General features: G+C 40.3%; 2 protein-coding genes and 1 pseudogene across 2 annotated transcripts; all 3 read left to right on the plus strand.

The window, feature by feature from the left end:
• The first annotated feature begins 400 nt into the window (after nucleotides 1-400).
• On the plus strand, nucleotides 401-4,160 carry LOC139478390 (uncharacterized). The gene is made up of 5 exons (XM_071260831.1): nucleotides 401-477; nucleotides 2,414-2,563; nucleotides 2,697-2,798; nucleotides 3,350-3,545; nucleotides 4,017-4,160. The coding sequence occupies exons 1-5, from the start codon at nucleotides 418-420 to the stop codon at nucleotides 4,109-4,111; spliced, it is 603 nt and encodes a 200-aa protein (XP_071116932.1). The 5' UTR covers nucleotides 401-417; the 3' UTR covers nucleotides 4,112-4,160.
• Nucleotides 4,161-6,841: 2,681 nt separating this feature from the next.
• Nucleotides 6,842-8,263, plus strand: LOC139479320 (putative nuclease HARBI1; annotated as a pseudogene).
• A 4,293-nt stretch (nucleotides 8,264-12,556) lies between these two features.
• Nucleotides 12,557-23,131, plus strand: LOC139478389 (scavenger receptor class F member 1-like). The gene is made up of 6 exons (XM_071260830.1): nucleotides 12,557-12,657; nucleotides 17,103-17,160; nucleotides 18,531-19,436; nucleotides 19,711-19,819; nucleotides 20,123-20,201; nucleotides 21,535-23,131. The coding sequence occupies exons 2-6, from the start codon at nucleotides 17,118-17,120 to the stop codon at nucleotides 21,568-21,570; spliced, it is 1,173 nt and encodes a 390-aa protein (XP_071116931.1). The 5' UTR covers nucleotides 12,557-12,657; nucleotides 17,103-17,117; the 3' UTR covers nucleotides 21,571-23,131.
• The last annotated feature ends 4,184 nt before the right edge of the window (nucleotides 23,132-27,315 follow it).

A 27,315-nucleotide genomic window follows, 5' to 3' on the forward strand; every position in this document is an offset into this window, starting at 1 on the left:
CCCGGGATGAATATAAGATGGCCTCAAGGCATATATACAAAGTCACCGGTGCGTGTGGGTGAATACTGCGCAGTACTACATGTTTGTAAATAATGGGGAAATCAACATTTTATCTTATTGGAGGGGTTTGGCATCCAATGAAAATCACTATGAAACAGGATATTATTCTGTATAAATACCTGAAACTAAATTGGATTCAATATTCCTCTCTGTCAGCTGGTTGTGAAGTGAAGTCTTCAGTACAGGTATGTCTTAAGGTTATGTTGTTTTAAAGTATATTTATTTGATTAATTATGAGATTCTACTGTCAAATAAATTAAAGCATTACTTGCTTGCTTTTCGGTCGTTTCTTCATTTTTCCTGGGACTTTTTTGTATAGTTGTAATACGTTTTTATTACAATTTCAGGAAATTCAAGATGGAATTTGCATCACTATATGCTGTTGTTCTCCTTCTGGCCGTGTGTTCTGCAGTACAGGTATTTGGGCATGGGTTATTATTATTATTATCATGATTATGATTATTATTATTGTTGTTGTAGAATTAGTAGTAGTGGTGGTAGTAGTAGTATAGTATTATCATGCAAGCATGCAATACGTCTATCAGCGCCATGCTATTTTCCTTTTAGAAGTAAGCAGATTGTTCTTCATGACCGAATGTATTCACCGTGAAATGTGAAAAAAATCATTTTTAAATGAAGTTAATAATGCTCAACAGTCAACAATATCCAAGTTACATTACCACAGTCTGCCATGACAAACCAGTGGTTGGTATGAAGAACAATGTCACGCGTAGTCGGGGTACGATGACACACAATCAACCAAGTCACCGAGCCTGTCAGGATCACATCTACTGAAGCTATGACAAGTAAATGGGGGCCATTTCTATCCCGGAAGGGGGCACAGGTGACCCAGTCGTCTAAGGCGCCGCGATTCGCTGTGCAGAGTTCGTCACTTGGGCACGCCAGAAACCTTGATTGCGGGTTCGAATCCCGGTTCGCCCCAATTATGTTTCTAGGTTTGTCAGCACCATACCCGTGCTCGTGGGTTTCACCGAAGTGGCAAACGTCTGAGACCTGCATCACTTCGGGCTTTCATCCCACATTAAGCTGATACGCCACGATATAACTGGAATACTGTTAAAAGCTGCGTTAAACCCATCTCACTCACTCACTCACACAAGCAAGTATGTGATCATATATCGTCTTCATATGCTTCATCAAATACATCTAAGCATACGGATCTTAATGGCCATTTTGAAACACATATTCACATATTACTCATTATACTGTAGCTTTAGATTAGTTTTACCCGTGTTATCAAACAACAAAGGATGCAGTGGGGTAGCCTGGTGGTTATTGAAACCCGGATTCGATTTCCCACATGCGTATAATGTGTGAACCCTCACCGTGTCGGAATATTGCTAAAAAGGGGCGTAAAACCAACTAACTCACTCAATCAAACAATAATACCTGCTTTTACAGTCCTACCTTTCTATATATTGCGCCTGTTGGCCTGTTCATATTACTAAAATAACCCCATTTCTGGTGTTCCCCGCCATGATATTGCTGGTATATTGGTAAAAGCGGCTTAAACCCAACCCACTGACTCTCATTAAACACCCCCTTGGGTTTGAGCGTGGTGATACATTTAGGTCATGAAGGGCAATAAAATCCTGTTTTCGCTTCAGTAACAGGCGGAGTAGACTTCATGCATTGTTGGACATTGACAATATTTGACTGTTTTAATTCTGTTTTTAGGGAAGTTACCGTTCTATATTATATCAATACATTTAGTTGAATGACATGTACACGTATATGAAATCAGGCCCTTCCTGTATTATATGAATATCATGAAGGACATTCATTTGAAGGGCGGTCGGGTAGCCTAGTGGTTAAAGCGTTCGCTCGTCACGCCGAAGACCCGGGTTCGATTCCCAACATGGGTACAATGTGTGAAGCCCATTTCTGGTGTCCCCCGCCGTGATATTGCTGGAATATTGCTGAAAGCGGCGTAAAATCAAACTCACTCACTCACATTCATGTGCTTTCAGCTAAATGCATCCTGTTTTTATTGTTATGTGAAATACACGGCGAACACAAAAACAAGTATATTCATTGATACATATTTGCCAGATCAACGGATAAGCGGGCGTGAAATCAGGCGTACATTTTACGACTATGTTGGATCAGTACCCCAGGCCGAATGTTTCATTGTCAGAACGAAATCATACTTCTGTAGCCCGATCTCCAGATAATGTTTTTCAGAAAAGCTATGGATACATTCTTATTTACGCATGACAACGTGAATGCAAATTGATTCCATTAACACTAAACACTTCCTCCGAAATGTTGTTTTATGTGAATTTCATTTGATAGGTGACTGTGTTTTTGATTCACGTGAATTTACTTTCAGTGGAAACATAAGACAGGGCGTGTTCCAAATGGGGATAAGGTTCCATTTGACATCGCCATGGATGGGAAGACAATGATTACAGTTTCCCACAAGCCAGAGGGTTCTGCAGAAAACTTCAGAGAGACAACTAACTTGTTTGTCTTTAACAGGGTGTGTATAATATTTATACAGATAATATCGAGACTTGATTGATATATGAAAAATATAATCGGGTATATTATTCCACGAATAATATGTTTATAATGAGTTTGTCTGAATGTTATTTCTTGTAACTTTCTTTCAGAATCTGGTGGCAATTCGCGACAGTGTGGACAAAAAGTGTTACATCCAACACACAGACCTCACATATGCAGCAATGCATGCAGTGGTGAACGGCGACGGACAGGTACATTTGGTCATTAAATACACACATCTACTCTCTCATGAAAGAATGTTTCGTTTTCAAATGTGTTTTCGAACCAGAATTTCTATATATCGTCATGTTATTTGAAATGGCGATGATGTTTACTGTTACTTTCGAATGTTAGATTATTTTGTTCAGTGATACATCTGCGAGTAATGAACTGATCTTGTCTGTACAGTTATTTATAAGCATTAATTTGTTGCGTTAGAACAGAGCACTGGTTGCCCAGTTGTCTTGTTCTCCACATGTTGTGCAGAGTTGCGTGGCTAAGGAGTGCACGGGGTCTAATAATGGGTTCGAATCCCAGTTTCACCCATATTATTGTTGTTTTGTTAACACTGTGCGTGTGCTTGTGGGTGGTAAACGTCTGATACTATAATGGCTTTCTTTGCCTATTAAGCTGGTGTGCCTTGGTATAAATGAAATATTTCCCACAGCGCCATTAAACACAATCAGTCACTCACATGTGTTTATACTGGGACACATCCTACCTCAGTTGGGTGTCAGTACATTGACACGGCTACTGCTTACAGGACACCACCGGGGATGAAACAGAAGGCCAGGAGGAGAGGATAGATGTCTCCAGTCTCACTTGCAAGCCCTTCACACCATTTGCAGTCAAACTCCTCTTCGGTGATGAAATTGAGTCGTTCTGTCGCTTTCACGACGTGTACTTCCTTGATGACTCCAATGTCGAAGTGGTTGGAAAGGAAGTTGAACCAATGAGAGGTAGGGTGAATTTAGTTAATATATTTAGTGAACAATAAGGCAAAATCATTATTAGTTTTGACAAATACTTACATCAGTCAACTAATGCATGTCGTTCACTGTCAGATGATGATCAAATGATAGTATTTATATGATGCCAGTTTATCATTTTAATTGAAACAACAGTCCATCCCCATGATATATCTTTATCGCGCACGCACGCACACACACGCACATACACACACACGCGCGCGCGCGCGCGTACATACACATATATACAATGTTTACCTAAATTTCTTTCAGAAATTATACTTATGCTTTTTTTTCATTTTTCACTTTTAACTTTTAAAATCACGCACGCAAGCAAGCACGCACGCACGCACACACACGCACGTATATACACATTAACAATGTTTACCTGAAATTTCTTTCATAAATTATACTTGTACTAAATTATTTATTTTTCACATGAAACTTTTATAATCATTTCAGATGTCCCTGCCAACTTACGGCTGAGGAGAGACGTCGAGATTTCGATTACAGTATCTATTGGACCTTTTAGGGTTAAAGTGACTGTCAAATTTTAGTGATGAGTCACCTCATATTTTTACCTGAGTTTGACGATGTATTTTGACACTGAATAATTCATTTGTATTTTGTTGGCGATTTGTTGGTCAATATTATGTTGTTCAACATTTATTTACTATGTATGTGCAATGCACGCTCCGTGCAAATGTGTTAAAATGCAAATGTGACCAGGATTATGTGTGCTTATATAAAACAATTAGTGATAAGTATAAAGGAAACTTATCGATAATCGCAAAAGTTCATGTATCATCAATACAGTTTCTGTATGTTTTCTGTGATCTGGCGGACTCATAACAGAGGAATACACGACAATAGTTGAAGACAAATGTCTTAGTAGTGCAGTATATATTCCACGAGACTGGATGGGAGTGTTTTGAGTTTTGAGTTTACGGAATTAAAACGGGTATTATAATTTATTTGTTGTGATGATGTGAAACAAAAGTTCACATCGTGCGTTATCATGGTTAATGAATATTGTGTGTTTTCCGTAGCCGATGATACACATATTTTGATGTTCATATGCCATCAGTAACTATTCACAGGAATGGAAATGATCTACTGTGACAAAACTATCAGAAATTTGAAAAATGATATATTTAATGACTCGTCTCTTTGGTTAATTGGTGGTCCGTCGACAGGTGAGGTGAGGTGAGGTGAAATGGGGTTTAACGTCGCGTCCAAGATTATTGCACTTATATAGCGACGTGCATGCACGTGTATATATGTGTGTGTGTGGGCGCTTGTACTAGTCCGGACTGATGCCGATTTATAGTGCTAGCACACTGAGATACCATGCCGCAGTTTAACATGAATACCCCACTCAGACACAGTATACTGACTCCGAGCCTTGTTTTAGCCCCTTAATGCCGAGCGCCAGACAGGGTAACAACAAGTACCATCTTTTAACGTCTTTTGGTATGACGCGGCCGGGGATCGAACCCCGGACCTTCCGCTCTCCGGGCGGACGCTCTACCATTAGACCACGGAGGGGGCCGGTCCGTCGACAGCCACGGCTAACCCATTTCTTCCTGAATTATTAGAAGGGTCATTTCTTAGCTCTCACTTAGCACATAACTATATATAATTACATGTCATCACAACATACTGTCATATCTCTTTGAATATGTATGCAAATAATGTTTCAATGTCCTGTGAACGTCTCCATTTGTGACTTCATGGAACGTATTTTATGTCCGATTGTCCCATATTTTTTATGAATATAAATTAAATAAAGCTCGTGATCTACAACGGTTTGTTGGTTTAATTTGTGTTCTTCAGGTGAACAATTGACTTGCCTTTGCATGTGTTTGTGACTGGTGCCACCTGCTTGGCAGGATAATCTTTTCGCGAGAACCTGGCATTGTCGCAGTTTGTTTGGGATTCATAAACACATGCTTGTGACATACAATGTGATCGGACCTTACAATGAATCGAATCTTAAGACGTATTTTTATGATTATGGAAAGCGTTGTTTTACTTATATGTACTATTTATCTTATGTATACAACTTTGATTCACTCATGTAGAAAGAGCTGCCAGTGTCCTTTTCATCATCAGGTTCTGACGAAAGGTTAACCACAGTATGTGAGTTTGATTGTTAGCATGTTTGTTTGTGTGTGTTTGTGTGTGTTTGTGTGTGTGTGTGTGTGTGTGTGTGTGTGTGTGTGTGTGTGTGTGTGTGTTTGTGTGTGTGTGTGTGTGTGTGTGTGTGTGTGTGTGTGTGTGTGTGTGTGTGTGTGTGTGTGAACAACGACATCTGGGTACGATGTACGACACCAAACAAGATCACAAATTGCAACCTGGCCGATCGATTAACATCAGTCAGCTCTTACGACAAGAATGGTTGCAAGAAACCTTTTCTACCCAGTCTTCGTAGGGAAATTGATTATGGAAATGAAATTGTCTAAAGTCTGTGGTGCTTAATACGCACCTGTATCTACGATTCTATTTTCGAACCGTTACCAATCATTTAACGACTACATGATTGTTGACTGTTGTTTAACGCCGCACTCAGCAATAGTCCAGCTATATGACGGCGGTCAGTAAATAATCGAGTTCAGTGACTGATATCATGAGCATCGATCTACGCAGTTGAGATACGATGACATACATCAACCAGGTAAGCGAGCCTGACAACCCGATCCAGTTAATCGCCTATTACGACAAGTATGGTCGTCTATCACGACAAGTAGAGTCGCCTATTACGACAAGCGTAGTACATGTAGCCTCTTACGGCAATCATTGATTGTTAAGGACCTATTCTCTACTCGGATCTCCACGGGTCTCGACTACATGTGGATAGATGACGATAGTGAGTTTTACCCAAGTCATACCAGTTTGCATGAACGAATGAAGGCTTCACACATAAAGGACCACAAGGACTAGTAAGGAGACGAAATCTTCTGAAATGGAAACTAGAAACGATGACTAAAGGGGCCATTACACCAAACGGCGATCGCTCTGCGCTCCTTCTGCGTCCTAAAATTTGACTAGAGCGCAGTGGGGTCGCCAGAAAACTCTCTTTTGGTGTAATCGCTCCTACGACCGTTCTGCCTTCCTTCTGCGACTAAATATGTTGCATTCACTGTGCGATATCTCTGCGCTCCCTCTGCGTCTCCTCTGCGTTAACTCTGCGTTCCCTCTGCCTCCCCTCTGCCTCCTTATTGCAACTAACTACCGCGCTGCCACCCCTCTACGACCAATGGCGATCGCTCAACGACCTTTCAGCGATGCCTCTGCCTCCTAGGCGATCGCCGAACGACCATTCAGCGATGCTTCTGCCTTCCTTGCGACAGCTGAACATCCTGACTAAAAAAGGCTCATCTGCAGACGATTTTTTATCAGGTTATGTCAGCTCCAGGAAATGCAACTAGTGATGGACAACCAGCGCTTGAAAATTGCTATCATACAAGGTCATCAAGCACTGTTGTTACACCAAATGAGTAGTGGTATAATGGAACGCAAACTGAACAGACGAAGAAGGAAAATGAGAACCTGGTGGGTTCGCCCATGGTTGACGCATCAAAGAAGGTTCCAATTCGGACATTATAGCCAATTGTTGCACGAGCTACGTTTGGAGGACGAAGGTTCATTTTTCAATTACCTTAGAATGGAACAAAGAATGTTTGATGAAATATTTTAAGCCCAAGAATATTAAGACAAAATACTAATTACAGAGAAAGTTTGGACCCTGGTCTTAAACTTGCTGTGACTCTCCGATACCTTGCTACAGGAGACAAGTATCCTTCGCTACAATACCAGTATCGTGTATCACGTAGCACTATCTCTGTGTTTGTACCCGAGATTTGTAGAGCAATCCGAGAAGAGTACAAGAACGAAGTTGTCCAATGTCCAAGAAACCCCAATGAGTGGAAGACAGTTGCAGATGACTTTAAGAACCGATGGAATGTACCTCATGCATGTGGTGCTATTGATGGAAAACATGTGACCTTGCGATGTCCCCCAAACACAGGAAGCTTGTATTACAATTACAAAGGATTCTTTTCTATTGTGCTCCTTGCGTTGGTGGATGCTAACTACAAATTTCTATGGTGTGATGTTGGCGGGTTTGGTTCGATGTCAGATTTCAAGATATTTAATGAATCTGAATTGAAGGAATTTCTTGAAGACGATATAATCAATTTTCCAGTTTCGGTGCCTCTGCCACATGATCACATGAACACTCCATTCTTCATTCTAAGTGATGACGCATTTGCTCTTAGGACATACATGATAAAACCTTACTCTACAAGAGGACTGACTAAAGAAACTAAATCTTCAATTACCGTATTTCTCGTGGTAGACGCGTGGTAGAGAATGCTTTCGGCATTTTAGCTCAGCGTTTTCAAGTATTCCTCACAACAATGCAGCTGTTACCAAAATTTATACAGGATGTTGTAGAAGCATGCATCTGTCTGCACAATTTAATGCGCACGAGATATCCAGCTCTACAAAATGCAGCACTTGATACAGAGGATGAGAATGATAACCTTATTCCTGGAAACTGGCGACAGCTAGTAAACATGTGTGATGTCGATCAAGTAGTCGGACCAAACTGTGCAACACGAGCAGGAAAACAACAACGAGAGTATCTCAAGTTGTATTTTAACAGTGCAGCTGGATCTGTACCTTGGCAGGAACGCATGATTTGAACATTTATGTGACACTTGGTATGGAGTTAATCATACTTAACTGATACATTTTAAATTGGTAGCATGTTGTACATTTGGAAACGGTTGTTATTGTCTTTATTTATTATTTATTTTCTCTGAGTTACCAACATATTAATTCATTTGTTGTTTTTAATGTTATGAAACAAATTATTAAAACAAATGTGTTGAGAAATTAATACTCTTAGAATAAGTGAAGTGAAACATGCGTTAATAAACTTTATTTAATCAGAAAAAGCATAGCAAGCATTGCTATGAACACTCTAATGAAAGTGTACAATAAATTGAACACTGAAATGAAAAAAAGAGAAAATACAGACATTTGAACTTCAAATATAACGCTAATTAAATGTAAAACAACACCAATTATTGAAGCATTAATACACATCTGAAGGAACAGTCAACACCATATGTTTCCAGAATGTATATATAATAACATCAGTCGTTAAGCTTTTTTAAAGCAGGCAATATAAATATATTACCTACTGTAAAACACGTGGCTTTATGAAGGCAGAGGAGACGCAGAAAGGAGGCACAGGGATAGCCGAGGACGTACAAGAGTCGTTATGGTCGGCGAATAAAGGCAGAGAGGTCGCAGAAAGGACGCAGAGAGAAGGCACAAGGTAAACAGGATTACATCACAGATTCATATGAAGACCATTCAGCGACCTCTGTGCGTTCTCTCTGCGACCATGGCGATGCCTCTGCCTCCTTTCCGCGTTCCCTCTGCCTCCGTTCTGCCTCCCTTGAGCGACTTACATCGACGGCGATCTCACTGCGACTGTTTTAAGCAGGTTCAAAACTTTTCAGCGACAGTGGCGCTCTTGGAGATGACTGAGGGTTCCCTCTGCCTCCCTTGTGCGCTCTACGCGACCGTTCTGCGACCCCTCTGCCTTCAACGCCGACCTGACAAAACTTAAGAACGCAGAACGGTCGCAGAAAGGTCGCCGTCCGGTGTAATGGGGGTATAACCTTCGAACTTGAGTCGGCGTCAAGCAATGAGGACAAGATATATTATTGGACGACATTATGGAGCGACATAACGAATCGGGTGTAACAAATGTTATGTTTGAGATGACACTTTCTTATTAAAGGGGAACACGCTGTAACAAAACACACCGCGCTATAATACATCTAATTTACATTAATTCAGCAACAACTGTTTCCATTTATTGTGTGAAGAATATATAGAATCTATAACTGTCGCCTTTAAAATGTGCTCTTACAGGTAGGTGATCATGAGTGACAATCAACGCTGTTGTATGATGGATGTACCTTAATATCAAATCAATAGTTCCCTATCCCGCATAATAGGTGGCAGTTCATGATACAATGTATACTGAGAGGCAATGAAAACGCAATCCAATTTTCAAACGTGAATTTTATAAGCATAAGAAAAGTTAAAAGCTTTTATTAAGTATATTAGCAAAGACTGATCACGATAGAGAAATTCTGCATAAAGCAGTGTCAAATATCATCAGTTCCCACCCCATTTACAGGAGAGAGATTGAACAGACCCTCAGTATCTGGTGTGTCCACCTTGAGCACGAACACAAGCTTGCAAACGCCTTGGCATGGAATCACATAAACGGCGGATGAAATGAGCCGGGATTGCGTTCCAGTGATACTGCAATGCCTGAGTGAGCTCAGCAACATTGCGGGGCGGAATCTGCTGTCGTCTCACACGCCTACCAAGTTCGTCACACAGGTGCTCAATTGGGTTCCTGTCTGGTGACCTTGAGGGCCACTGCATGACCTCCACGTTGTTTCTCTAAAGATAATTCCGTGTCAGGATGGCAGTATGGGGCCTAGCATTGTCATGCTGAAACACTAGCCGGTTATCACCATGCTGTCTTAAGAGAGGAAGAAGAACTGGCTGTAGAACAGTATCCACGTAACGTCGTGCCGTCAAGTTACCTTGCACAATAACAAGCTGTTATTTAAACACAGCATTTATGACTCCCCAAACCATTACTCCTCCACCACCAAAGCGATCTCGTTCAATAACACAAGGTCGCAGATAACGTTAACCTTGACGTCGGTACACACGGAGCCGTCCATCTGGGAAAGAGACGTTAAAGCGAGACTCATCAGAGAAAACAACATTCCTCCAACCGACGTTGCCTAGAAAACCACCTGCTGCAGCCCATCGCTGTCGTTGAAGTCTGTGATTATGCGTTAAGATCTGACCTTGGTACGGTCGACGTGACCGTATCCCTGCTGGAGCAAGACGTCGACGCACAGTTCGACTGCTGATGGATCTTCCTCTGCTTCCGATAGTGTTGTTAGCAGTCTGTACAGCTGTCTGAAATCGACGTCGGAGGTGTTGCATGACAATATAGCGATCCTGACGTCCTGTTGTCACCCGTTGAACGCCTGGGCGTGGCCGATCCTCCACCCTGCCTGTGACTTGGTAGCGCCTTCTGAGACGACTGATGGACAGTTGATGGGTTGATGGATGGACATTAAAGTGTTGTGTAACGTCAGTCTGTGGAGTGCCAGCTCGCAGCATTCCAATGGCCTGGTGTCGCTGATCTTGGGTTAACCGTGGCATGGTGCATATGGACACCAGTTTCAAATCATGATGTGATTTTATAGGGGAGCAATTTGTACTGTTTGCATGCAATTCAAAATTCATGTCTTGACTTTTCTAAAGTTGAGAAAAAATATATTTTCATTGCAATGAACGTAAAACATGAGATTTCACTGCAGTGAACTTAACACGTTGACAGGAATATTTTCTTACAAGAGTCACCTCCCCGCACCTCACATATGTTTTGTTATTTTTGTTTACATTTTTTTAAGATTTCGAAACACAAGACTGCATTTGAAGTCGATATTACATGATGGTGAAACGTCCCTGCTTGTAAGGTAGGGATAATTTACGTTTCAAGGGTGCACATTTGTAATTAAATAGTTTAATTTTCCGGGAGACGACACAAAACGAATTACTTTTTAAAAATAAACCGACGGAACCGTGAATATATCTCCCTGTCCCCGTCACTTGATGAGAGAAACATGATATTTCTGTCAACACCACATTAACCTATTTGCATATCTTCGTTTTAATCAAATAGTTTAACTCTTGTGTACGCGTACAGCTTGGTGACGTTCAAGAGTATTTATTCTTTCTTGAATTCGTATGTTTTATCATGTTTCACTGATAAACACACATAGCTTGATATGTTCGCTTTGGCATGGTATTTGGTGTTTAACATCATGGTGCACAGTTGGTGAACCCCATCTTTGTTTCAGCTGTAATATATGTGCCGTTCCCTCATCAAGTCAGTGTTGGACAGATGCCTCTGTTCTGCCACCTGCGGATGAGCACCGAGTATATATACTAGTATACGTATTACCCTTTTTAAAATATTATTTGGTGTCGATGTCGTCACCCTAAAACTTCAACGTCAGAGAATAACCAGTCTCGATTATCGGACAATTCCTTTTCCATTGGGAGTACAAGGCAAAATTGCGTTTCAAATTATATAAATGGTTCACAAAACCAGGTTTTGATGCAAGGTGTTCGCAAAAAGGGTAAGCATATCCTGCCGTACATTTAGCACCCGCAACCCGCTAAGTACTCATAAGCACACATACATATGCAAGTACGATTAATAAGTACGCCACAGATACACCAATGTCTTATAGACGTATTTGAGTGTGACATTAGTCTGACATTAAAGTGAGTCAATTACGTCGACTGATATCCTGGTCTCCCCGTGGCAATTCCGTCCTCAGCAACCTATTCTATACTAATGTTCTTAACAACATATGTTTGTTTGTTTGTTTTTATGTTTAACGACGCACTCAGCAATATTCCAGCTGTATGACGACGGTCTGTAAATAATCGAGTCTGGACAGACGATCCAGTGATGGACATCATGAGCAACGATCCACGCAATTGGGATACGATGACATGCATCAACCAAGTCAGCGAGCCTGACCACCCGATCCCATTAGTCGCCTCATAAAGACAACATATGTACAGCTAGGTAGACTCTATATGGCACCACTGCTTCGGCTATATATTTGATATGTGGCTCGACTACAATAAGATTCAAGTGTTCACAAAATAGTATTGTTATTTTCTGTAGGAGCCGAACATAAATACGAACAATGTCATCCACTGACTCTACAAATAATCTTTGTAGCTATCCAGGACGTTGTTGCATGTTTGAATAGCCTTTATATGCTATGTTTGTAACTGTTTATATCCCCTCGGCTTACTGGTTGTGCGGGTCTGTTTGTGTTTTGTGTGTTGAGTAACTGATTTGTTTACAGTTGGGTTTCTAACGGCGTTGACGTTCATTTCGAAGGGTTGACATATATTCGGTGAATGGATTGTACAATCGTGAAACCCTGTAGATACCTGGGTAAGTTGGATTATTTATACACATATAGTTTGAGCAAAGTAATGTCATCGTTCCATGTAATAATATTTCTAACAATCAGTTGTACTCGACTTATGATCAGGTTTACAAGGAGACTACAACGTTAACACAGCCACCTTTAGATAAGATTACAGTGGTATGTGGTAATTGGATATGTACCAGACGACAAGGTAGTATGGAAGGTCAACTTCATTTAGACAATTATGATGTTTCGGTGTTGATTCTTACGTCAGTACTAAGCACGTGATATAAACAAGTGAGTAAGTGAGCACAGATACAACCTGCGTTGCCAATGCACCTACTGTAAACAACATCATAAACAAGTGACAGCTTTTTAAACTTTTTATACCGACAGGTGAAGGTGAAGTATTTGCATTGTGTAGTACCGTACAGTTGTGTTGAGTGTTGCTATTGTACAGGGCGCACGGGTGACCCAGTCGTCAAAACAAAAGCGGCAAAATCCTTTTCACATTCATGAGAAATCTCTGCCAAAGGCGGTGCAATTCGCTGTGCAGACTTGTGTCCCTTATGACCGTGGGTTGGAATCCCTGTTTAACCCGATTATCATAGGTTTGTCAGCACCGCATCCGTGGTCGTGGGTTTCACCAAAGTGGTAAACGTGGGTCTCTAGTCACGTGGTGGCTGGATTGTTACGGCGGTAAACAACTCACTTCCTCGCTCGCTCGCTCGCTCGCCCGCACCCGCCCTCGCTCACACGTGTTCGTATTGTAGATATATTTTCATCTCGTAATAACTTCTTGTGACTCGACATGCTGACAGCTTCATTCATGGAATTGATAACAAAACATCGACATTATAATTTCAACACTCGACACTGACACTAATTCATGACTCTGTTGATCGAAAGAAAAACACATTTTATGAATGCTGCAAAAACAACCTCCGGACTGAGTGAATGAGTTTGGTTTTACGCCGCTTTTAGCAATATTTCAGCAATATCACGGCGGGGGACACCAGAAATAGGCTTCACACATAGTACCCATGGTGGGATTCGAACCCGGATCTTCGGCGTGACGAGCGAACGCTTTAACCACTAGGCTGCCCGACCGCCATTCTGGACTTATCGAACTAACGGTCATAGCGACTGCATCGACGAAAGTGGAAGATATGTAGATCCAAATTTCACCAGGCAAAGACTAATTTTCACGGGCATAAAAGTATTGGCAATAAACAAAGTTTTTTCAGTTCTAGGAAATCTTACAAGAAAACCTCAATCGAATATTATAATCTACATACTAAAATCCTCCAAATGAATTATCCTCGTTGAGAATTCATGATTCCAAACATGCAGAGAAAGCTATTCCGGTATGCTATGTTTAGAAAAGGGGTAAATAAACCAGACAATCCAGGGATTGACATCCTGAGCATCGATCCACGCAATTGGGATACGATGACATACATCAACCGAGTCGGCGAGTCTGACCACCCGATCCCGTTAGTTGCTGAAGACCTATTCTAACCTGAATCTTCACCTAAAAAGGAGTTGAACCGGACATCAGTTTGGTCACTGATTCATAAGAGCTCGGGTATGTCACACTCTCGGGCATTGTGTACCGCTGATAACAAAACCAACATATGGTGACTTAAAAAGATAAGTTTCAGCAGGGTACATGTACGTGTTTGAATTAGTCTAATCTAACTTAAGGTTTCTAACACCCTTCTGGGTTTCTGGGAAGAATTCATATAATTAAAGCGCAAAACCCTTCCATATCCAATAGAAATCTCTGCATAAAGCAGAGTGAGTCGATTGTACGATTTCGACTATATCATGAGCGTGTGTTTATGAATCACTATCAAATAATAATGACACCAGGTGTTCCGTTTCTGTCAAGAACGTTCCTTACATATGTATCATTGAGTTAATGATACATTGAATTATATTTAATAGTAGTTATTGCAATGTAGCTGAAAATATATCTTTTTTTATTAATTTAATTGGGAATGTACAGTAACACTCGTGCAACTACAAATGTATATCCTACATTCTGTTCTTGAAGGTTTATACTTGGTTTCTAAAATATTGATAATAAATTTGTTCTGTTTTGTTTATTTGTTGTTTAACGCCTCACTCAACAATAATCCAGTTATATACCAATGGCCTCTAATAAACTGAACCAGGCAAACCAGTGATTGATATTACGAATAACGCCCTAAGCCGTAACCGCGCCTGAACACCATATATATTTGGCAGTCTCCTCCGACCAGATACACGTGAAGATCCGGGGTAGAATAGGTCTTCAGCAACCCATGCTTGCCGTAAAAGGCGACAAACGGGATCGGGTGTTCAGGCACGCTGACTTGGTTGATGCATGTCATCGTATCCCAATTGCGTGGATCGATGTTCATGATGTAAATCACTGGATTGTCTGGCCCAGACTCGATTCTTTACATACCGCCGTTATAAAGCTGGAATATATTGAGCCGTCTCCTCCGACAAGGAGGTAGCTTGAGAACAATTCTTATTCGGAATCCCGGAAAGATCCTGGAAGATTACTGAACAATTAGGAAGACCTTTATGTGACACTACGAGGAAAAATGTTGACAAAACACATGATCGACAAATCACCTTACGTCACATAGTCAAAACAGTGGGAATCTCTCAAAAAGGAGTTGACAACTTTCTGGGGCATGGACTGGGCATGACTAAAGTTTGAGCACCCTGAATTCCAAGGCGTCTGAAATCCGATCAGAAACGCTCTATCATCCCTCGCGAGAAGCGTGTCGTTTTGAAGATAAATTCGTTGGGCAATTTGTAAGCAAAGACTATTCCATCAGCTGGCAAAGGGATGGCTTCGAAATCCTACTTGTGGACTTACTACTTCATGGCCAATATGGTAATCTGCTTAGGCGCCTGCGTAAGAATTTGAAGGCCACACTTCATGGAAAATTCGCTGTGACGAGTCGGTTGTCGCTATGGCTGCAAATGCATGGCTGTGGCTTTCGACTCTTTGAACGTCATCAGTATATTTACCAGATTTGGGACCGCCAAATTTCCACCTTTTCCCATACTTGAAAAATAAACTGTCTGGCTAGCATTATGCAAACGCTGATGTCGTTTAACACCACCAGGAGGAAGCCTTCTATAGGTTACACACAACCAAATGTTTTCCCATAGACTTCTATAGTAACGTTATGATTTTTTTTTAAATAACTAAGCATTCAACAGCTATTACCTGTATGTGTGTGTACAGTTTGGCCTTAGGGCAGCAATAAAAAAAAATAAAAATGACTAGCTTAGTCAGCTCCTTTTCCGAGTACCGGAAGCTAAACACACCAAACCCAGTTTCGCACCAAATGTCACCTACTTGAAAATAGCTGTGGTCTCATTTAGCATAAGTCATCATGTTGAAAAAGACAGTACTAAATATAGAAAAACATGGTCAGTTTTAATAACTGGATGGATGTACATTTGAAAGACATAAAAATCTTACAGAATATGCTCCAATCACAGCCTGCAGATATCTCTCGATCTACACTGAAGGCTGAAGGCCCTACGAAAACCGCACTGTCCAAACTGGTTCTGATTTGGTGTAGTAGAACATATACCCCTTGGACAGAACTATGAGGACCTCGATTAATTTGGAAACAAATTAGCAATCAACTCCATCAACGCAGTTCATAAAAAGTACGCTCAGAACTTTTGTAGTTGGGTCGAGCTTATGCCCTTCCTATTGTAACACTACTTACCAATGTTAGTATCTGATATGTCGCCATGTTGGCGCTAAACACTTACACAAAATCACCTCCGTGTTTATCCGCTCCCTTTATTACAATACGTATATGTTCAGTATACACATGATTTAATTTCATTATGAGTGTACAGTCTGTGTTGTTATTAAATAGTTATTTCACATACGTGAGAATTGTAACATTTCAAAAGTGACATTTCCTCGCTCATGAACTTGAACTTAAATAGATTAATTCGACAGAACATCATTTTATAACATTATACTATATATAAAGAGGGTCACTAAACAAGGCTTTATGCACCCGCTTTGGACGAAACAGAAACTGATGTTTTCTATGTTTAACAGGAATACTCATTTAACCCTCAATTTGCTAACATATACAACTGAAGGCGTAGTACACGTTCGCGTATTTGATCGTTGTTTGTTGTTCTCCTTCTTTGAGTGTATACTAGTGTATGTTTGTACGTACAATTCTCTTACAGAAGGCAGCTCAGAACATGTCCCTTAATCTTATAGAATGACAATGTCATTGAATAAACATGTTTTTTTCACTCAGCTACTCGGGTGTATTCAAAGGTATTACCTTGGCATTTGGCGAACTTATGACTAGAGGTATGTCTAAGGAATATAAAGTAGTAATGTACATGACTTATTGTTCTAATTGCCTACATCCTTAGTGTCAATAATATGTTGAATATGTACATGTCTTGCTTACAGCTTTCAACTGTTGACATGGAAACAAATCAACTACTGGCAATACTCCTGTGTTTACAATGTAAGTATGTGTGGACGTATTGCAGCTTTGGAAGAAATATGCTAACACTTTGGCTCACTTGAACGAAGTCAAGTGGTCTTATGGCTTATTGACAGTTACACCCCCACCACACCCCGTAAAAGATGTTATTCTTACCGTATTCGACGTAATAAACGCCCAGGGCGCTTTCAAAACTAGAAATAGGTGGCTCTTATTAGAATACTATTTTGGTGAAAAAACAGAGTTCAATTTCGTGGTTTACGCTGATAGCCTGAAATGTTTATGTACGACAGATATATTTTTGCAGAATTTAATTGCCAATATTAAAGGGTGCATATATCACGCGAGTGCGTATTATATGCTAATAGGGGTCGAAAGGGATGCTAATTGGGATTGTTCACTAGCCAATAGATTAGCAAATCTCGAGGTGGGCGCTTATTAGAGAGGGGCGCTTATTACGTCGAATACGGTAATTCAGAACGACAGTTTGGGGGAAGGTTTCTATGGCATTTTTAAGTTCTTTCAAGCATGTGGGTCAAGAGTATCTATTTTTACAAGTGATTAATATCTACACGTAAGTAATATCTACAAGTAATTATAATTTTTTTTTATTTAATCTTTTAGTCTAAATGAGAAAAGAAGGGCATAAGTGTGAATTTAATTGCGTTGTCTATAACGAACCATTAATATGTTAATGTGCAGTTTATTTCTTAAATTGAAAAAAACGTGCCCATTTATGTATTTCCCACAAAGTAAAAAGGGAACAATTTTTTCTTTTCTTTGACTTGATCTGTAGCGCTGTGTCGAATGACGGTTTGACTTCAAAGTCATTGTTTTATAGAACCGATAAATTGACTTTAAGTTACAATATGTCGTTATTACGATTTATCCTTACATTTATCGTTAGAGTGAGTGAGTGAGTGGGTTTAATGCCGTTTTAACAGTATTCCAGTTATATCGCGGCGTGTCAGCTTAATGCGGAAGGAAAGTGATGCAGGTCTCAGACGTTTACCACTTCGGTGAAACCAACGAGCACGGGCATGGTGCTGACAAATCTAGAAACATAATTGGGGCGAATCGGGATTTGAACCCAAAATCTTAGATTTCTGGCGCAACTCTGCACAGCGAATTGTCGTTAGAACACTCCCATATAAGACAGTTCGAGTTCGATTACACAACAACACCAGACATCCATCAGAACTAAGTACGTCATAACAGGTACCAGGAATGAAGTGATGTTCCGGGATTTGCAGACCTGTTCACAAAGGGATTCATGACGTTGTGTGTCAAATGTAGTACATGGGCATACTTGACAAAATATCACTTCATAGTAAAACAAAATTGGTGTATTCATGCTATATCTAATATGAAATTCATATTACATCTTTAAGGTATCTACAATGTTGATAGTACGGACAATCATTGCCTGGTGTCATCGCAGTCCGGGGCTTGTGAGGAATGTTATAGTGGATGGTATGGAGCTTACTGTGACAAGATGTGTCAACACTGTGACACGGGTGGATGTCACAAAACAACAGGAGTTTGTCTTCAGTGTCAAGCTGGATATTACTCTACAAACTGCTCACTGACATGTCCACCTCAGTGTAGGGAGAGTTATGACGACCGTGTCTTCTGTAACCGCACAACAGGGAATTGTCTGGAGGGCTGTAAACCCACATGGTGGGGGGACAAATGTGAACACAAGTGTGGAACACAGTGCACTGGTTCAGAGTGTTTCTCTTACGATGGTTCATGTGCATCTGGTTGCAAGGATGGGCTTTCCGGGTCTCATTGTAACAAAACCTGTTCAGTGGGATGTTCCAACGGCAACTGCAGTCAGCTGATGGCTGTGTGCCTTCATGGATGTAAAACTGGCTTCTATGGGCGCTCCTGTGATAGAAACTGTACTGATAAATGCCCCGATAGAGATTGCAGTACAGGGATTAACGGAGATACTCCTAACTGTACCCACAGCTGTGTACCTGGCTGGAAGCCTCCTCTCTGCGATAACCCTTGCCCTCCCAACTGTTTATCCTGCACTGAAGCTGGGGTGTGTACATCGTGCAAGGCAGGGTTCACAGGAACAAGCTGTGAGAAGAAGAAATGCAACTGTCTTGGTTCCGGTTGTAACGATGACAAAACTTGTAATGGATGTCTTGATGGGTGGAAGGGACAGACATGTGAGTTGCCCTGCTCTCATAACTGTCTCAAATGTCAACAGAAGAGTGGGAACTGCACAACATGTCGCCAAGGTTTCACATATGATGGAATAAGTCAATGTACCCCCGTGACCGAAGGTAAATAAACCTATCTATGTATCAAATATGTTAGTATCGGTAACTCAGTTGATGAACGCTTGGAAGATTAAGTTATCTTCATATTCTAGCATGAAACTATGAATGTCTATAATAAGTGTGATTTCTGCAACATAGATTCATTTTTACTTTCTCAAACTACGTCATGAATACATATGTGAATGAAACCTTTAAATGTAGTAACTGTTGTAGAAGACATTTCTTGGTACAAACAATTGAGATCTGTTTCTTTTGTATGTTGCTCTTATTCTTACAGCCACAACCACCAAAGCCACAACTGAAGAGCAAGAATCAGATGTTCTCATTGTGATTATAGCCATCATAGTTCCTCTCCTTGTAATTGTTGCAACTGTTTTTTTTGTCTGGTAAGTTGATTGTTATTTCCTATAATTGACTAAACATATCCCCCTATTCTTTTAAGGCATAACGATTAAGTGTTTATAAATGAGTGAACATGAGATACCTGGAAATTGTATTTTAAGCCGATGGGTTCGACAAGAAATTAATAATTTCCGGGCTTTAAGCCAGTCAGATTACAGCACAAGCTTACATATATTTCCGTATCAATCTGCAGTGTATCAAGGGTACTCATACATACTCTTAATTAATTATCTCAACAGTTAACACGACGTACAACGTATTGACAAATGTTGGTTGCTGTGTCACAGTAGGTGCTGCAGATTCCGAAGATGTATCCCGCCATTATCCGAGGAACACGTTCACGATGAAAATGCACCTCATGAAATGGTAATGTTAACCCATCTCATTAACATTTCGTTCTTACTTGTTGGCTGGTTTGTTGTTTAACGCTGCACACAGCAATATTCCAGTTATATGACGGCGTTCTTACGTGTAATGAGTACATATATGTACTGTCTATAATTAAAATAAACATCAATTTTGATATTCGTTACCGTGGTTCAATGGGCTCCAAACAGTGTCGTCGCTTTGAGGCTAAAACAATGCCTCTACGAACACACTCACTCCTAACAATGTAAACACAAACGCACAGATTGTCGAAGCAGGAACTTTGAATTTAAGATCAATTTTACTTCTAGCGATGTCAACAGCAAAATCTAAATGCTAAATATATTCACCATTGAAGAATATATATTAGTTCCATATTTTGTAGACGCCGAATTCGCCACTATCTGGGTGATCGAAGAAGGCGATAGCAACGTATAGTTTGCTAATGTATATGTTGATTATTTTCAACATACTCAATAAAAGGTCTTTATCTTGAGATAATCATGAAAGGTATCACTAGGCTTCCTTTTCTCTTGAATCACGATCACCAGGCCAGTTAAAGGGATAGATAAAGTTGTATACATTTAGAGAATATGTCATGTGTAATACTCACCTGTAAAGAGATCATCCGTTTTATACAATACGACGCGTGAAGATCCGGGTCAGAATAGGTCTTCAGCAACCAATGATTGCCGTAAAAGGCGACTATGCTTGTCGTAAGAGGCGACTAACGGGATCGGGTGGTCAGGCTCGCTGACTTGGTTGATGAATGTCATCGTATCCCAATGGCGTGGATCGATGCTCATGATGTCAATCACTGGATTGTCTAGTCCTGACTCGATTATTTACAGACCGCTGTCATATAGCTGGAATATTGCTGAGTGCGGCGTAAAACAACAAACAAACTAACAGTAACAATACACATTTATTACACATTGTGTAATGTGAAAGAATTATTTTGGGAATCAGCTCGTCAATCGAATGAAGCCGTATTTGCGGACAAATAATTCATTTATCAGAAATATGTAGTTTATGAGGTTGTTGAGGAGGGTATAATTCGTTAACGTTGACAACTAGAACGATACAGTATTAATGAAAGCAAATATGTGCATAAACGTTACTGATTTGTTGAATTGTCAATGGCGAATTGCATAATGTACGTGCTGTGCGTGTACTATTTATTATGCTAAAAGATTACAATTGGTATTCAAGTGATGTCAAAAATATATATTATTACATTCTTTGTAGATTGTCAACTGATATCTTGATAGGCAATGATGTTACGCTGGCAATACCTTGCATGCTATTATTAAGTATCATGTTATTGCTTCAGGTTAACTTAAGGCATGGATCATGTGAAGAGTGTTAGATTACCGTAACAAACAACATGCCAATGGATCTGCGATCAAGTATGACTTGGAGAAGAAGACTATTGTTGAAATAGGAAAGCGAGAACTGCAGGTTGAAATGAGAAAGCGAGATCTGTGCAAGTTGAAATGGGAAAGCGAGGACTGCAGTTTGAAATGGGAAAGCGAGGACTGTGCAGGTTGAAATGGAAAAGCGAGATCTGTGCAGGTTAAAATGGGAAAGCGAGGACTGCAGGTTTAAATGGGATAGCGAGGACTGCAGGTAGAAATGGAAAAACGAGATATGTGCAGGTTGAAATGGGGAAGCAAGGACTGCAGGTTGAAATGGGAAAGCGAGGACTGTGCAGGTTGAAATGGGGAAGCGCGAAATGTGCAGATCGCGGGACTATCACCCCACACCACATCAGACGACCGAAGGAGTCCATCCTGGCCCGCAGCCCCGACGAGACAGCCAACAGACGTAAAGATAGATCGGATAGTGGTCATTCCAAAGTTATGTGTTATAGTGATACTCAAACTGACGACCAAAATGACGAAAGATTACCTAAACCATCATTTCCTGAAAGTTGCAGTCACATAATATATTGTCCCTGGGAATTTCATTTTCATCTTGAAACATATTTAAAACAGCATGTGATGTATTATGTTAATAAGCCGAGATATCTATATTTATCATATAATGGGTAGGTTTTCTCGGCAGGATAAAGCCAACGGATAAAAACGATATCCGTTGGGGTCATATGCGGATAGAGATGCAAATATCAAAGGTCAAGTAGGGACTACTTTCACTGTTTATAAACAAACATGGCGTCGCCCTCGTCATTCGGCGATGGAGTCAGAATTAACCATCGGGAATCTGGATAAACTAAAGGGATAATTGCTATCATCATCAAAAGAACAGTCTAATATACTGAAAATCATAGTCTAAATGTGACGTAGCTAAGGCATTTTATACGTTTTGGCAACTTTGGCGATATAAATTTCGAAACAATTTTACGAGGGCACGAGGCCTAGCCAAGCGGGATCAGTAGCCATATCTGTGCTTGTAGACCTCTGCGGCTTGAAACCTTCTCCACAAATTAAAATAGTTGGATTTGGCCGAAATATGTTTGAATTGTTACCTTGTTTCGTTTAGTCGCTGTGTGTACATATGACTACACATCTCAACATTATGACAGGACAGACCGACTGTCAACAACGTCTGACCGTGGTCGTGACGTCTCATAGACTAGGGTTAGAGTAGCTTCCCTTTGACAAAGGGCAGTTACTCTAGCGGACAGACCGATGGATTGCCGCGAAAGGCAATTAAAACCAATTCTTGTTTTGCGTATATGTTTCTTCGACACTGTATAAGAAACAGATTTCAGTTGGAACTATATTGGCTACTGTCACTGTCCGACTGACACATCACTTACCCTCTGACGTAATAAATATTAATGCGCGCATTCCAGGAACACTCGCAATGTTTCGGTAATGTTCGTGAGAGAGTGAAAGCGATTTTGAAGCACAGAATTAAAGAATGACATTATATGATAAAGAGGTCATCACGCTTGTGTGTTTGGGGATGGTAAATATCCTGTATTAGGAATAAACACTATGTATTAAGCTCGCCAAGGCTCGCTAAATACAATGTTTATTCCTTATGCAGGATATATACCATCCCCAAACACACTCGCGTGATAACCTCTATATTCCATCAGAAAATGTATTTGAGGCTATTAAAATATATATACCTGTTCATGATTCATAATATACATATTAGTATATAAGGGAAATACCACATGGCCGGACATGATAACAGGGGTTGGAATTTCACATAGCCTCTTCTTCAGAAATATGCACTGGTAACTGATCTTGTGTGTGTCATCGCACTCCGACGACGTGGGTCGATGCCCACAATATAAATCACTGGACTCTTTGCCCCAGACTTGATTATGTACAGGCCATCATATAGCTGAATGCTGCGTTTAACAACAAAGGTAAAAATCGTTTAAGGCTGTGGGCACAAATGGTGATTTTTCTTGCCGCACGGTCTACTATGAGGAACACGAACATTACTGTCAACACTACTACACTACTTTATATTACTACGGTTACACTACCAACAAGACCGCCTCCGTGGTCTAGTGGTAGAGCGTCCGCCCGGAGAGCGGAAGGTCCGGGGTTCGATCCCCGACCGCGTCATACCAAAAGAAGTTAAAAGATGGTACTTGTTGTTACCCTGTCTGGCGCTCGGCATTAAGGGGCTAAAACAAGGACTGGTTGGCTCGGAGTGAGTGAAATGTGTCTGAGTGGGGTATCTCAGTAAGCATCAGTCCGGACTAGTAAAAGCAGCCATACAAACACACAGTCACGTACATGCACGTCGCTATATAAGTGCAATCATCTTGGACGCGACGTTAAACCCAATTTCACCTCACTACCAACAATACCCGACACACTTCTCCATAGGCTAAAGCACAAATTCCATACACAAACAATACTGAACATATATTAAATTTCCGACATTAAGATTAGACATCGCATCTGGGTAGGACATCTGCTGTTGGGGCGAACCTCTTCTAATGGGGTTAGAATGGGGCCCTTTGGCTTCCTCTGCTCACAGTCTTGTTCTTACATTTGCTATTGGGGCCAATTTGAGAACATCTTATATACAAAGACTTAACAGAGGATGTTATCCCTCAAAACAATATGTGTCTCGGTAATATGAACCTCTTTATTTCTTGTAAAATATGACAGAACAGGTACGCAACTCCAAAATTATATTTTTCTCACCACAACTTAGATATGGACTCGGTTGATCACAATTAGCTAAACTGTTTTCTCGAATACGCTTTTAAATTCTTTGATAATTGTGCACAATTTTAGGCTGACCGTACATGTATCTCAAACTAGTTTACTGTATATTACGAAAAAAGGCTTGGAGACGCTATCAAGCAGACGCAAAACTAAAAAAACCTCTGTACTCGTTGACAACGTATGTTTAGCTTCTTTAATGACCTTTTACCACCATGAGTAGCCAGTATTAGTCGTTGTGTGCTATCTGTCTATATGTTTATGGCATCGTAACTTTGACATTTGTCCAATCCATTTGACTCTTAATATGTAATATTTGTAGTTTTTAAAAAGAGAAGAGATTTCTTTTAGTTATGGAAATGGCTCTGTCCCTTTTTCATGAATCACTAGCAAATAAATATTCATGTTTCATGAGAAATCAATTAAAATTGAAAATATGTGTTTTTACACAATGCAGTGTGTATTTCTCCTGAGATGCATTTTTTCCCATCCCAATAAAAGCGAAATTCTGACCGCGGAGTATCGTGCGTAACGCCATGGAAGGTTTTGACGTAACAGCAGAATAACATCATATATTCAATTGCCTTGAAATGACACGATACGTTTGAACAGAGGGTACGCTGGCGTCCCTTTCGAATAGGAGGAAGATATTAGACTAATTAATTGAAAACAAAGAAAAATGTCATTCGAAGTTGAAAAGATGAAAATGTTTTGAGTATAAAAAATGAAATAAAACTGGCTTCTTTCGAACGAAATATTTTGGAAATCGATATCTGTTTTCAAATACGATATTATAAGGTCTACTATCCAGTAGCAACCTGAAATACATGTCGATACAGAAACTAAACTTGAAAATGTCAAAGGCTCAATCAGTATAATTGATAGATTATTTATCCGGCGAATTTCATATGATGTCAGGTATCATCCCTCGACTGATGTGAGACCTCGACCTAACGGCCTCTGTCTGATATGTGTGCCTCGCTATGGTACCGGGAATGATATGGAAATCATGGTAATTCTACGTAATGTTGTTGCATAACTCCATCTGTCGGGTTGCGATAAACATAACGTCAAACCAAAGAGAACATAATGCCAAACGAATGTTGAAAGAAACCATTTCTTCAGTATGACCATCTCATATTCAATTATGTCTTCACTAGGTCTTATAATAATAGACGCTTACAAGCAATATTGAATCACGCCTGAAAGATTCCAAAAAATATCTAGATGTGTCGTGAATACTGTAGTAATTCCTTCATCATGCAACTTGCTAAAATCACCCTGACACTACGTAGTTTTCATTTGCACACAAAACGAGGTTGAAGGTTCATTCGAAAAGCATTCGATGTGACCATTCTCGATTGAGCATACAGGAACATTTAGCATGTGTTTCTAGGGAATCCTCGGGACGACACCACAAACGATTTATATCTTACTTAGTGACAAGTCAATAAGGTTCCCTAGGGAAAGCTAATCATCTATAGGTGTATAAATATATCTGATGAAATACATTTTAATAAATTAAACAGATTGTTCAACACCGTTAGTACTAAGAAATCGTTTCGGTTTCAGAAGCTTTGTTTATTTTATCTTTTTACTAGAATATTTACTCATGTGAAAGTTGGCTAGATGTCAACCATGCAAATAGCAGAACATTCCGATTACCTCAGCACTGTCATACATACTTGTACATGTATTGCAAAACAAAAAAGTTTAGGTTTTAGAAAATTAGGTGTCTTTCCCTAAATTCAATTCATCGAAAGTAACTTTCAACCTAGACAACACTTACTGATCACGACTGCTGTCACAACATACAAAACACAACAAAACACCCTTATCGAGATATAGGACGTGTAATGTTAACAATGCACTCCTGAAGATGTCGAGGGCATTCTGTAAAATACGACCACACACGTGTGGACCCAAATGTATAAGTTTTCAGTGACACGGTAACTTTGAAAGACGTTGTGAGGTGAAATGGGTTTAACGTCGCGTTCAGGATAATTGCACTGATATAGCGACGTGCATGCACCTGTGTGTGGGGGCTGATTTTACTACTCTGATTTTATAGTGCTAGCCCACTGAGATGTCATACCACTCATACACATAGTTCTGACTCCGAGCCGACAGTCCTTGTCAGACTGACTGACTCACTCACTCACACGTTTGATACTGGCTCACGAATACGAGGTCACTGAGACACTAAAAGAAATCACAGTGAACTTTATGGTATCTATTTGGGGACTGAATAAAACTAGCGCCTCACCTCAGTATATATTTCTTCCTTATCTGAACTCAAAGGTAACCACACACGCCAGGTACTTAACCCACTTCACCGTTACTGTTGTCATACGACTTGCAGCTTATCTGAAGTGTCGGGGGAACGGGTAACCCAGTTGTCCAGATACCGTTATTTTCTGTGCAGAGTTTGTCCTAAGGACACTCCAGAAACCCATTGATCGTAAGTTTGAATACCGTTTCGTACCTATTATGAGTTTAGGTTTGTCATCGCCATGTCTGTGCTCGTGGGTTCAACCAAAGAGATAAACATCTGTGACCTGCATCACTTCCTCCTTCATCAAGCTGACACGCTGACTGAAATAATGTACTGTTCAAAGCGGCGTTAAACCCTAGTCACTCACTATCTGACTGTCGTCGATCAAGGCTAATGTAGTTTTTCATTTTGCCTTTTATGTTTCTGGCATGGCGACTTGATGATTATATCAAAGCACTGAATAGTTGATACAAAAGCTGTATGATCATATCGGCATGTAGATTAAGTGGAACAGTTGCAATATTGCGACGTCACTGTGTATTGCTAAGTCCAGTCTAAGTTTATGTGAATTTTCATATCCAGCAGTCAATCTGCAGTGGCAAAGTTTGTCTTGGACATAAATGCAAATATATATAATCACACGCAAAGGAAACGCAAGTGGTTTTAAGCAAATAGG

Source organism: Haliotis cracherodii, unplaced genomic scaffold, assembly GCF_022045235.1.
Source record: "Haliotis cracherodii isolate W230 unplaced genomic scaffold, xgHalCrac1.p SCAF_4, whole genome shotgun sequence".
NCBI lineage: Eukaryota > Metazoa > Mollusca > Gastropoda > Lepetellida > Haliotidae > Haliotis > Haliotis cracherodii.

Coding starts and splice junctions, on each gene's coding strand:
- LOC139478389 (XM_071260830.1), top strand. CDS start 17,118: ATGGAAACAAATCAACTACTGGCAATACTCCTGTGTTTACAAT. Junction 17,161..18,530: donor AATACTCCTGTGTTTACAAT/GTAAGTATGTGT, acceptor TACATCTTTAAG/GTATCTACAATGTTGATAGT. Junction 19,437..19,710: donor ATGTACCCCCGTGACCGAAG/GTAAATAAACCT, acceptor TTATTCTTACAG/CCACAACCACCAAAGCCACA.
- LOC139478390 (XM_071260831.1), top strand. CDS start 418: ATGGAATTTGCATCACTATATGCTGTTGTTCTCCTTCTGGCCGTGTGT. Junction 478..2,413: donor CCGTGTGTTCTGCAGTACAG/GTATTTGGGCAT, acceptor ATTTACTTTCAG/TGGAAACATAAGACAGGGCG. Junction 2,799..3,349: donor TGGTGAACGGCGACGGACAG/GTACATTTGGTC, acceptor TACTGCTTACAG/GACACCACCGGGGATGAAAC.